At 35.6% G+C, this 13,609-nt stretch overlaps 2 protein-coding genes across 3 annotated transcripts in view; one reads left to right on the forward strand and one right to left on the reverse strand.

The window, feature by feature from the left end:
- Nucleotides 1-13,609, forward strand: part of LOC127868281 (beta carbonic anhydrase 1-like) — a 180,277-nt gene that overhangs the window by 16,071 nt on the left and 150,597 nt on the right. The window lies entirely within an intron of this gene.
- The window catches only part of LOC127868278 (low-density lipoprotein receptor-related protein 4-like), a 28,041-nt gene that overhangs the window by 4,827 nt on the left and 9,605 nt on the right, over nucleotides 1-13,609 (reverse strand). The window contains exons 8-20 of the mRNA XM_052409907.1: nucleotides 13,117-13,238; nucleotides 12,174-12,321; nucleotides 10,003-10,153; nucleotides 9,401-9,538; nucleotides 8,626-8,749; nucleotides 7,307-7,463; nucleotides 6,445-6,564; nucleotides 5,632-5,868; nucleotides 5,165-5,336; nucleotides 4,836-4,966; nucleotides 3,461-3,617; nucleotides 3,100-3,212; nucleotides 711-833 (exon numbers count right to left, since the gene is read on the reverse strand). Of these exons, the coding sequence (XP_052265867.1) occupies nucleotides 711-833; nucleotides 3,100-3,212; nucleotides 3,461-3,617; nucleotides 4,836-4,966; nucleotides 5,165-5,336; nucleotides 5,632-5,868; nucleotides 6,445-6,564; nucleotides 7,307-7,463; nucleotides 8,626-8,749; nucleotides 9,401-9,538; nucleotides 10,003-10,153; nucleotides 12,174-12,321; nucleotides 13,117-13,238 (1,893 nt within the window). The remainder of the gene's footprint in view (nucleotides 1-710; nucleotides 834-3,099; nucleotides 3,213-3,460; nucleotides 3,618-4,835; nucleotides 4,967-5,164; nucleotides 5,337-5,631; nucleotides 5,869-6,444; nucleotides 6,565-7,306; nucleotides 7,464-8,625; nucleotides 8,750-9,400; nucleotides 9,539-10,002; nucleotides 10,154-12,173; nucleotides 12,322-13,116; nucleotides 13,239-13,609) is intronic.

Here is a 13,609-nt window from a genome sequence, read left to right on the forward strand (position 1 = left end):
CTAAATCGAAAAAAGCCAAAATATCTCATTATTAAAATATCTTTTTATCTCGTTTAATAAATAAATCCCAATATTCAAACATAAAACAGTAATTTAATGAGGATTGTTTTAGCAGTGATTCTTATACATATGAATAATTTAATTTGTAAATACATTATATATTCCATTTTTAACTAAGATTACGATGTATGACAGTTATACATGGAGGCTGTATTAAGTTGTCACACATGTTAATACATGTCACACATGGTCCTATAGGACCAGACAAAGTTAGTCAATATTAATACGAAATAACTGCGTTAATTGATTTTTTTTCGTCTGTTCAATATATCACGAAATTTATAACGTGTATACAAATCCTTCATAATTACCTATCCAATGGGTAACAATTTATACAACGCGTTAATTTTTAATATTAATTGAACTATGTATTAAATTAAAGAATTCATATGAGCCTCGCTCTTAGAAAGTTTAATGCATGTGCGTAAAGGGTCGTCCCTCATTAGACTATTCAGTCCGCTTTTCGCAATAGCACTTTTCGCTAAAAAAACTTCTTTTTAACGAAAAATTCCGTAAAAGTGGAAAGCATCCTCCCTGATAAGCCGTGCGGACTGCACAGACTAATCTGTGACGACAATTTACGCGCATGCATTAAACCCCGTTTTCCTAAATGCAGGCTCATCGTTTTATGCACACATGATGAGCTATACCGTTCAATTCCGCGCACGGTATGATGCCGTTCTTCCCTTCATCTGAGCATGCGCACTTGTAGTCAGAGTCGGAAACTGGTAAACACAGGTTACTGCAGTCGCTTTGTAAACATTTACTGAACACTGAAACCGGAGAACGAATATTTCATCGAATGACAAATGGGCATTTGATCATAGATTGTCAACTACCATAACAACTATAACAACGAAAAGCAGCGGCAACAATACGCACACATCTTACTAAACACTTGATCCCGCCGAAATAAGGAAACAAATTTTGTGGCATATGGGCATTTATACTTTGTAAAATAATAATGATTAATTTTGGAGTAAGTTATTCCTTTAGCTTTCATCTAAGTGTGGACAACAAATGGATCACTTTCACGTTGCTTTTCTCTTATGGTTAAAAAGCTATTAAGAGATCGCACCCATGCTTTTGTGAATATTTGGTGTACCCACGTGTGTCTGCAACATTTCTTTCGGGACTAGATTAAAGCGGGTATATACGATTTTTTATATGTGTTTAATTGTAATATGTTGATAAAATATATTATAATAACACAAAATAGGCAAGAAAAATTATACATTAAAGCCGAATTTCATAAAATGCAGCAAAGACAAATTAGCGCCCCGAGCCGATTGTGACGTACATATTTACCTACAATAACCGAAGCATTCGTCTTTGTATTAGGATCGGAGTTAGTGTTCGTGTGTCGTATGAATAGATATCGTTGCAGGAATTCAAATAAACCGTTAAAGGGGCCTTTTCACAGATTTTGGCATTTTTTTAACTTATGCATTAAATGCTTTATATTGATAAATGTAAACATTGGATCGTAAAAGCTCCAGTAAAAAATCAAGAATAAAATTAAAAAAGGAAAAGAACATTGCCCGGAGCAGGTTTCGAACCAGTGACCCCTGGAGTCCTGCCAGAGTCCTGCAGTAAAAACGCTTTAGCCTACTGAGCTATTCCGCCGTGTACATAAATGTGACGTATTTTATACCTTATACAAGCAATCTTCGTAGTTGCACAAAATTTAACGACAAAAACAGAACTCTCCAAATTATTCAATCGTTTCGCGTTGCAACGCTTTATAATTTTTAGGTTTTAAAATCGTCAAAAGATGCATATAATGGCTATATTAGAGCATGGTAATTGTTCAGTATTACTGTTTCCTCACAAATATCATAACTAAAACGAAAATTTGCGAATCTGAAACAACTTTTTTTAATTTTGTCAATTTACCAAAGCGTGAAAAGATCCCTTTAAACTAAGTTTAGATTCACATCGTACATGTATGGTATACATGCTGGCGAATTCGGCTGTACAGCCGTTTTCAATTTCAGAATTAAATATCTTGCTTATTTCGCATTTTTCGACACATGTTCTTTTTAACTTTTATTTTAATTTATATTGAAATATATATATATATATAAGTTTTTTACACATTTTATATAAATTCATAAAAATTTGACAAAATCGTATATACCCGCTTTAAAAGATGCACGTCTGGAATGCGTTTATTGAAGTTCTATTCTTTTGTTCAAATTTCACTGCCGTTACCCTGTTTTCCTTAGGTGATGGCATTTGAGCGGATTATATTTCCTTAGAAGTTGCGATAAAGTATTTTTATTGAATAATTTAGAGAGGACATATCCGTCTTTAAAGGGGCCTTTTCACAGATTTTGGCATTTTTTAAAACTTATTCATTAAATGCTTTATATTGATAAATGTAAACATTGGATCGTAAAAGCTCCAGTAAAAAATAAAGAAAAAAAATTAAAAAAGGAAAAGAACATTGCCCGGAGCAGGTTTCGAACCAGTGACCCCTGGAGTCCTACCAGAGTCCTGAAGTAAAAACGCTTTAGCCTACTGAGCTATTCCGCCGAGTACGCATACTTGACGTATTTTATACCTTATATAAGCAATCTTCGTAGTTTCACAAAATTTAACGACAAAAACAAAACTCCAAATTATTCAATCGTTTCGCGTTGCAACTCTTTATAATTTTTAGGTTTTAAAATCGTCAAAAGATGCATATAATGGCTATATTAGAGCATGGTTAATGTTCAGTATAACTGTTTCCTCACAAATATCATAACTAAAACGAAAACTTACGAATCTGAAACAACTTTTTTCAATTTTGTCAATTTACCAAAGCGTGAAAAGATCCCTTTAAAATGATGACAGGCTTGAAAAATTTGATGTTTATAAAGGTAAAGAAAAATGTTGTGAAATGTGTCAGTGTTATAATCGGACCCTATGGGAATCGAACCAATAGAGCAGTCGATACGGACAGCCCACAGACCGACCCAGTCCAATGGTTGCAGTATACACCCATTCAAACTTTTATTTGTATCTGATGATGTAATGAGAACGTGAAGTTACCTGTTTTAACTGTGCTCTTTTTAAAGCCCGCTACCCCGTTCAATCTTGCAAACTTGCTTGGACCGATCTGTTCTAACGTGTTTCCACCGTTTATATTTATACGTGTAACGTACCTGCAATTTATTGACATGTGCAAATAACACAATTGTCACATAAATGACATATCGATGTTAAGTATTTAATATGTTTTAAATATAATAAAAATAAAGGCTCTAGAAGCAAAATTCCTGTTTATGAGCAAGACTTTCCACAATTTGGGGGAATTATTTATTTACTATTAAACTGAATTTTAAAGTTCATGCAGGGCATTATTTACAAAGCCCTTTTTTCAAAACTACAAATATTAATATAAAGCACTTACTTTCTGAACCAGTCTGTTACATACAGGTACCCGTCCAGCAAAGCGAGTCCGAAGAAATGCGCCCGGGGCTCCGAGTAGATGGCCCTGTTCTTCAGGGTCACAAGGTCGATGCGCCCAATTATTTCGGTTTTCGCATCGATCCAATAAAGCATCATGGCTGGAACAAATATTTAAGTCTCGCTATGAAAAAAGAGGGTTAAATGCATGTGCGTAAAGTGTCCTCCCAGATTAGCCTATGCAGTCCGCACAGGCTTATCAGGAACGACACTTTCCGCCTTAACTGGAGTATTGCGAAGAAGAGACTTTTTTTAACGAAAACCTCATAATGGCGGGCGGTAAGTATCGTCCCTCATTAGCTTGTGCGGACTGCACAGGCTAATCTGACAAGACACTTTACGCACATGCATTAATCCACAAGTTCACAGAGCGAGGCTCATTTGATGTTTTATAGGGATTCTCGATTGTAATTTATGAGGCAGTATGTGCATTCTGTTCACACCGTAAGTACGAAACAATATCGAACATGCACTTAATAAATATTGTAACATATCATAGTAACAGGAAAATACCGATCGGAAAATAGCCACTGCTAGAAAACGGGAAAAAGGAAGATCGGATCGTTTGGCTGATATTTCTGTTTTGTCAAGACATGAGATGCTGTAGGTAATAAGTGGTGCCTATATGATGGAGGGTATTATGTTTATTAAGTTGAAATACCACAGTTTAGTTGTAAGTAGAAAAAATCATAAAGGTTTTCTATTTGCAATAATATCTCACTCGAAGAAAAAATGTTTTCACTGCTCTCGCGATACAAAGTAATGGGTGAAGCTTTAATTGACTTATATTATTCATAATTGAGAATGCGCGTGCTGTTGGTGTGTACTGCGAGAGCATTCGACTTTGAGACGCTATTTGACAAGTTTCATCCACAAAAGGGCTCGATTGGTCACTGTTGGCTCGGGTACTGCTTAAAAATCCCAAGGTACTCTAACGTATACTTCAATGTACCCCGGGTACGGTAAATATACTATACGTGCCCGGGAATACTTACGCTAAATTTGTCGTTGTCGGCTAAATTTTTCAAATTATGTTCTTATTTATGTCAATAATCAGCAAAACGGACTCTCATTATTGAATTTATATTCCAAAAAGCTTAGGCACGTTTTATTAAAAGACTATTTTATTTCGTTATGTTTTGCGACATCGGTTTTGGGAAGGAATACACAAATTGAACAGTCCAATATTGGCTGGGTATATTTTTGTATATTTTTCGTATCCGGGGTACATGCTAGTATACTTTAAAGTACCCGGAGTACTTTCAAGTAGTACCCGAGTCGACAATGACCTATCGAGCCACAATAGGGAACACCCGTACTGTTTGTGTCTAAAGCGAGAGCGTTTGGCCAAGAACCGTTGTCAGGGCGGTGTACGACGCTCCTGTTGCCGCCGTCCATGGTCGCGGTCTCGATCTTTGGCTCTAGACCCCAGTCCGTCCAGTAGATCCGACTGCAATTTAAATATTTGAATTTAAAGAATTGGTGGGCAAATCTCCCCGCTCATTGAAATCCGTTGTTCGAGTAAATAGGTAATAAAACAATAACGATTACTGTAGGCATTATGTATATTTAATTTGCCGAAACGTGGGTTTCTTATTTATACATGCATACTGCGTTTACGACGATAAAGTTATATGTGTAAACGTACCCAGTCTCGGAGTTCACAATGATGTCTCGCGGCTCGTCCAAACTCTCGTTCACAATTGTCCGATAGATGGCGGGATTTGAGAGTGACGCCACCATGATGACGTCATAATGTGTGCATGTGTAAAATAACAGCTGGTTTACGTGATCAACGGCTAGTCCATCCGAAATGGTATCTGAAGCCGACGCAATTTTGAAAGAGTTAAACAAATACATGTATGCACGAGATCTATGTTGAAGTACTCCGAGGAATTCGAGCTATATAAAAATTATTTACAAAAAAAATATTTCAATAAATACTAGCTATTATAAAGTAATTATATAATTAAAAACAATAGTTACTTTTAACTATGCTGAAAAGTGCTTTGGCGGGATGAACATTTTGTGTTTTCTGTACTACATTAGATCAGACTACAATACAAATTCATACAAACATATTCAATTAAACGATGCAAACTATCTTTTGGTTACCGTTTGGAAGTTTGCGAAATATTGTTTCGTCGCTTCCGTCAATATTTGACGTCACAATGACGCCCATCGAGTTGTCGGTCCAATAGAGACGTCCGGTCACCTTGTGGATATCAAGGGCAACTCCCTTGTACGACTGCGACAACGGGATAGCGCTGACGTCACCGGAAGTCAGGTCGAGTTGATAGATCTGTTTCTGGTAAGAATCAACTGCTACGACGTAGTTGTCGAACTTGACATCTGTAATGGAAATATACGCCGTTCCAAAGAAATCCATCGAATATTCTAAATACATATTTCACATATAAGCTAAGTAAGTAAATGCTTACATGTTATACGCTGAAGCAATGTTAGTAAATGCCTTATCCAATTTAAAGATGAAATCTGTAAGGGTGTTAGTGAGTTATAACTGGTATAAAACGTATTAGAATAAACTAAGAACTTGTAAACCAAGCAAGGGGAAGTAACTTTTAACGGATACACACTAAAAGGGAGACCAATTAAAACCAAGGGATATAAATAATTTATTAGAAAGGCAAGTAGGTAAAGCAAGCTTTGGAACTCATGATTAACCCGATTAGAATAAATAATTAAAAAATGTCATGGCAGTAAATGATACACAATCAAGGGATGTTTAAAACACTAAATGAAGGGGTTCATCAAACAAAAGGTAAGGTAGTTTATGCCGAACAAGGAAGTAAGGGTCAGAATTAAAAGGATTGGGAGATAAATGGTACAAAAGAAACGGGAGGAAGTTGGTCTACTGGAAAAGGAAGCTTAATGATTTAAACGGACAAAAAACTAGTTTCAACTTACACGATGAGCATGTTCGTAAGTTGTCATCCAATGTATAACCCACTCCACACGCGCAAATGTACGTCTCGTTTGAGGTCGGTATGCATATATGCTCACAGAAGCCGTTGTCAGCGCATGCGCCTAAGTGTAAAAGCAAGTTAACGTAAATACCATGTATTAAATGGCCATGAAAATCGTTTTTTTTTATTACTTAAAACAGAATACTCAAATTGGCTCAGCCAGGTCACTTACTGGCTGCATTGTTTGCATATATTAGGTGGACAGCTTTTGATATAAGGATGTTAGTAGCGTTAAATGACGTCACGGATGCAAAAAAGGCGACGTTAAAAAACACATAATAACGTGTTGTGTTCTCCAGTCATTACGTGGATGAAGGGGAATGCTCGGTTAGGTTAATACGTTACATAACACGGCTTCATACTGACCTCAAATGGTGTGATACAGGGAAGTCATTTTATATTATGCTCGAGCAGCGCTATTGCCAACTATTTGTTTACTGACCCCGTATCACACAGTACGGATTCAGTAAGAGACAGTGCAACCAATATAATCGTCCGTTGTAAGCTAGAAAGCATAAGTACAAAGACCGGCGATAGTTGAAAATTTTATGATGGATATCATTCATTTAACAAAAGTTTAATTCAGAATTTAGGGAATATGGTTTTCAAAATAAGTATTGGAATTTTGTTGTCAAAAATATATATTCTGATATTTGAGAATGTTTATTCCCAACTCGATTATGGGCGTTCAACAATCTATCGAGTACTTATTCCAGAATGAAACTTTGTTGGTATAAGTAATAATGCTCGTTCGATGATATTACTTTATTTAATTCATCGTTATCCTTTCCCATTTTACGCACTTGTCATTTCTGGTTGGTTGTTGATGTCGAACGTGATCAGTTGTGATGCGAGCCCGGAACCCGGATGCAGGATTCCGCGCACCTTCTCCTGCTTGTCTAGCCGGGCGGCGTGGATTCCGTTCTTCACGTCGTCTTTGTCCGTCCATATCAAATAGTCCTTAAAAAAAGATGCATACGATTGCTGTCAAAACTTTACATTTTTTGCGATTGTCTTATTTCCGTGTTGAAAACTTTAAGGCTTCATGTATACATTTTGATTGTCGGTGACTTAAAGCGGGTATATACGATTTTTTATATGTGTTTAATTGTAATATATTGATGAAATATATTATAATAACACAAAATAGGCAAGAAAAATTATAAATTAAAGCCGAATTTCATAAAATGCAGCAAAGACAAATTAGCGCCCCGAGCCGATTGTGACGTACATATTTTCCTACAATAACCGAAGCATTCGTCTTTGTATTAGGATCGGAGTTAGTGTTCGTGTGTCGTATGAATAGATATCGTTGCAGGAATTCAAATAAACCGTTAAACTAAGTTTAGATTCACATCGTACATGTATGGTATACATGCTGGCGAATTCGGCTGTACAGCCGTTTTCAATTTCAGAATTAAATATCTTGCTTATTTCGCATTTTTCGACACATGTTCTTCTTAACTTTTATTTTAATTTCTATTGAAATATATATATATAAGTTTGTTTTTTTACATATTTTATATAAATTCATAAATATTTGACAAAATCGTATATACCCGCTTTAAATTAAGATTCATTGGGGAAGCTGAATAATGATCCAATTCAATGATATGATCGATGAATGGACATTTTGAAAAGCTCTGTTTTTGAGCGCATGAGTATTGCAGAATTTCAAATAAAATACCATTAAACATTTTGATTTTGCAGCAGAAATATTAAATATCAAATATGTTTATATACAAAACTTATTCTGCAACAAATGTCCGTAATATTTTGGGACAGCCGGGTTTCAATTGAGCCTACTTTTACCATTGAGATTTGATTGATGACAAAAGAGGGTCGGATGTTCACTGATTTACTGTTGGCATCACGATAGATATATACATTTATTTATACCGTATATTAAACTGTATACTATGCTTAAATTAGCTGGGTATAAATGATTAAATATTGATGAACATGCTAGCATCTTCTCAAGAACAAATTATCTCATAAAAAACCTTATCACAGAGTTCTTATTGCAAGCCGATGGTTGCCTCGTTTTGAACAGAAACAATTACTACAAGCTCTTTACTCAAATGAGCCTTATTTCGCACTGTTGTTATACATCTGCCCTCACCTTATAAAAGCTTATTCCGTTGAAGGTTGCCATCGTCTCGACGCTGTCATATATGGTGAAGACCTGCGAGTTATTGAGCTCGACGTACTTCACGGAATACAAACCTGAGTCCGCCCAATATAATCTGTATAAAAAGCAAACACACTATCGACAGAGACGCAACGAGTTGTTCCAAAATGAAAATAGTATTTTCTTATTTTTTTCTCCAAGAGTGTTGTTTTATACCGTCTGAATAAGGCTTTTCTGATATACTACTAGGCCATAACTTTAGGCAATAATTTAATCATGCATTATTTTAGAACAGATTATTGTCAAAAAACGCATATGCTGGTTATCATATATGATTAAACTTTTTTAACTTTGGAGTCATCTATGTTGCGTCCACCGAACTGAAAAAAACCCTTGCATGAGACTCTGTTTTGTGTTTCCTGGGCTTCCGGCCAGCAGTATACTTGTATATTATAAATTCATGATTGAATGCGAGTATGCGACTGATTTCTATGTTTTCCGTCCTTTTGTTCAGCGGTACATTTAGTCTTATTTATAAGACGCGCAAAGAATTTAGAGATACTGTTTATATGGGCTAAATTCTTTGGAAAGTAGCTTAATATTTGAGAGCGTAAACAAGTTGGACTACGGTACATTCTCTTAAGTCGCAATAAAATGCTATAATGCGACCGAGTTCTGTGTTTTCTGTCGATCCATTTTACAGTATATACTCCAAATTCGCAATTGAATGCGATTATGCGGCTCGGTTCTGTGTTTTCTGCCCTACCTATCAGCGGAATAGTCCAAATAAAGGTGATTGGGCGTGCCCACTTCGTCCTGGTCCACCAACACACGCTTATTGGACCCGTCCATACTGGCGACAAATATGCCCTTCGTAGCATTTTGTTCCGTCCAAAACAACAATCTGAAATCCAAAATAAAAAAACAAACACATTTGAAACCAAATCCAAAAATGAAGTATCCGCACATTATACAACAAAGATGTCATTGAAAGAAAAACAGTGTTTTTGCATAATCGCGTATAAATCAAATAGAAACCAATCCATACAAAATATTAGACTTTATGTGTTCAACTTTTTGTTGATTTTGAAGCGTTTTGTTTAAACAGAACAATGATACCCACGTTAAAAATAACGGGTAAACATTTGAATACTACAGAAAAAAATAAATTTTTAACTATACAATTATACGAACAAAGTTTGAAAATCTTAAGCAAATACGCCATATCTTCAACTGAAAGCCATACGAATCAGCTGCATTGTCTTTTGCATATCTTAATGGCTCTCCGTCGAATGAATGGAACTCGAATTTGGAGTGCGAGTGCTTTTACAATACCAGTTAATGTTTTATGATGTAAACAGAAAGTACCCTCGTTCGGGGTGTACGGCGATTCCAATTGGCTGATCCAGACCGGAAATGACGACAGTGGGGTACATGCCATCGCTTCTGGCCATCGAGATGTGGTTGTAGGTTCGATCCGTCCAGAACAGGTTCCCAGTTTCCCAGTCTAGTACCATTGCTTCGTATGGGGAATAAAGCAGTATTTAAGAAAAATAATTTTCAACTTTTAATTGTTGGTAAATAAGCACTAAATTGAAGTTTGAATTTGTAAAGGCAATACCTCATTACCACTCCAAAAAGACATAGATGCTAATTCTTACTAAGGCATATTGTGAGGTTTGATATATTTCCATAATTTAGCTAATTTAGAAAGAAACATTAGCCAACATGTATTATAGTACTGACTACACGTTTGTATCGCGAAACATCAGAAAATACGAACAACAACATACTAATTATGCTATGGAGGCGATACTTGACCATAACGGATTTCATTTGCATAAACATTAACGTTATGTCATAATATAAAATACCTCGTAGAGAAAAAACAACATTTTTGATGGACCACATATATCTTTTATTAAAATAAAAAGCACGTGATCATCATGCTGTCGATTTCTTCGTTTTATAATTAAGGGCTTCATTATATAACAAGGATAACAAGGAAAAATGCTCACACGGCTGTTATATTTGTCTGGAAACAACAATATGTAAATGCCCTAAGATACAACAAGAACAACAACTTGGCAATGACTCATTTGATAATAAAGTTATCCAGTGTTTATTAAATAAGGCTTTGATAATCTCGCAATTAACAGGTTTATATAAAACATCTTTACCAAACAACGACAGCACTACATTTGACAAATAACATCATTCATCAAATTAATTGCTGTTAGCGAATTTCAGGACAATACATACAACTATTTTCATGAACGTTGTAAACAACTCTTTTTTGGACTCAAGTAAACAAAATATTGAATAATTTAACTTTTGTTATCACTTTAAATCCACAGACAACAACAGCAAACGTAACTACTTTTATATGATACATGACCAACATACATAAACAATGTCTGAAGTTTTGGTTACTCTTGACAGCTACATTCGCATGTTAATCATTTTAACACTTCCGTGTTAATGAATCAATGTTTAAAACACGTGCATTTCCATCATGCTTTGAGTTGCTTTACAAAGGTCAGTGAAGACCGCTGTATACAACACGCGGTCATCTAAACAGGGAAATGGAAAGTGGATGATCGTGAAATCGGAACCAAGATAGCTTCCGCCCAACCATTAATTAGGCAAACCGGTCAATTCAAATTACATTGTACGCTAAGCATGTCCTCTTCACCCTTGCCCCTTGTTGAATGGTTGGTCATTCACGATTGCAAATGATTCGACACTATGTAAATATATCTCTTTGCACACGGGTTAATTTTCGTTATTCAGTTTTTTTAGTACTGTTCTTTGAGCATCATAGAAATAAGTTTTCTAATGCGTGAAAAGCTATTGCTGAATTGTTATGCTTTATGTAACTTTTTTCACCGTTGAATAACATGTATGTAAAAAAAAGATTTTCAGATGATATGGTCAGTAATATCCAAAATTTTAAATGGAAGAAAACATGTATGTCTTTACTTTTTTGAATATTTTTGCAGGTATTTTGTTACGGTTTCCCAACTGCATTCGTTTTTTTTTCGATGTTTTTTTTCACGATAAAGTTTTAATTATTGTATTACAAGATTAACGCTTGTATGTATTATAAATAGCAAAACAATATGTATATTTATGCATGCCCTTAGTTTGTACACGACAAAAAGATACACAATCTTATATTTGTCAACTCTAATATCCCCATTATGCGTTTTCTGCAAGATTCGCACGGGACAGATAAAAATAAAGAAATACTGCTGACGGCTTTTCGAAGATGGCGAGTGTAATTCGATGGGTTCCACAACATACCGAAATATCGCTCAACATACCGGAACTGTCCCGAAAAAAACATAAGTTTTTGGAATCATTCAGGTTGCAGAAGGTTGCAGAAGCGTTAAATTCAGACACCGATTTGCCCCACATCGGTGAAAAGATTCACCAAAACAATTTTGGTGTATCAAACAATTATCAATTTTGTATGAACTATCCGAAGACCCAGTCAACGGAAGGTTTAACGCCTAAAAACTGCTAATAATAAATACCCTGTACATCACCAACTCCTTTAATAATGGTATCTCCCAAATCGTTGTCGATGTTGATTCGGCCGATACTTCCGGTAATGTTTTCTGTGTAGAAAAGCTCGTGCGTTCGTGCATTGAACGCTAGACCGTAATGTCCTCGTCTCCCACGCTACAAATAGATAACGTACATGGCTAATAAACTATTAATTAGTGAGACAATCGTCAGAGAATGGTGTATACATGTTCATTTAGATCTGGTCATCGACGGTCATCGACAATATTTACACAGACAATAGGTTAGAAGAAAACCTGATTGCCGCAAAATGCCGTAAATACTGTCTGAAACGTCGAGACCACAACCATTAAACAACTCCGATTTATTCGAGTTAAAGATTCTAAACGTCGGTTTGTTTTAAACACTATGTAACACAATTAGGTTCAAAGTTAAACATATGTAATCTTATACAATTTATCACAATTTTGATAACACTTTATACGATAATAGCTCCAAATAATCAATCCAAAATAAAGAAACATTTGTATTAAATATTTGATATCTGAACTTCAATGTAACTCTTTAGACAAAACCTAGAAGCTTTGAAAGGTATGTAAACTATATATGACTTGGAAGACGCATTCATATTCTCAGTTTTGAACTTTGAAACAGACTGTATTAGCCGCGCTCTGAGAAAACGGGGCTTAATGCATGTGCGTAAAGTGTCGTCCCAGATTTAGACTGTGCGGTCCGCACGGGCTTATCAGAGACGACATTTCCGCTTTATGGAATTGTTCGTTTAAGGGAAGTATCTTCTAAACAAATAATCCAGTCTGGGCGGAAAGTGTTGTACTTGATTAGCCTGTGCGGACTGCACAGTCTAAATCTTGATGGACACTTTACGCACATGCATTTACCCCCGTTTTTTCCCCAGAGTGAGGTTTATTTCAATCACTGTAGCCATATAACCTGAAAGCACTGCGACTCCAGAGACACGTTGGTCAGCGACATGTCCGGCAGATTGACCGGATACTGACATATGGCGTCCCCTATCCCGTACATGTGACTTGGAATAGTGAAACCAGGCTCAACTGGAAAGAACAAAAACGCACTGGAAATCAAAGGCTGTTTTTAGTAACCTAACAAGTTGTTCATAAAATTGTGTTTGTATTAATTTAAGTTTCCGATCTGTGCAATAGCCATTTTATTTGCGAAACATAACTATCTTCTTGATCCTTATGAATAAAGATCGAAAGTTAAATTTTAATATGAGTCATATTCAATTGAAATATTCAGATTTAAGTTCCCTTTTCAATGTCCCAAGTATTGACTTCAAATATACCAAATTAAGAAATAGTATTTATAACAAGAGAAACACTGTATGGGGCAAAACAAATTGCATGAACTACCGTTATATATAAAGTGACAATTTAGTCTTAAAATGTAACGAAATTCACGGAAT

The sequence above is a fragment of the Dreissena polymorpha genome, chromosome 2 (genome assembly GCF_020536995.1).
Source record: "Dreissena polymorpha isolate Duluth1 chromosome 2, UMN_Dpol_1.0, whole genome shotgun sequence".
Classification (NCBI taxonomy): domain Eukaryota; kingdom Metazoa; phylum Mollusca; class Bivalvia; order Myida; family Dreissenidae; genus Dreissena; species Dreissena polymorpha.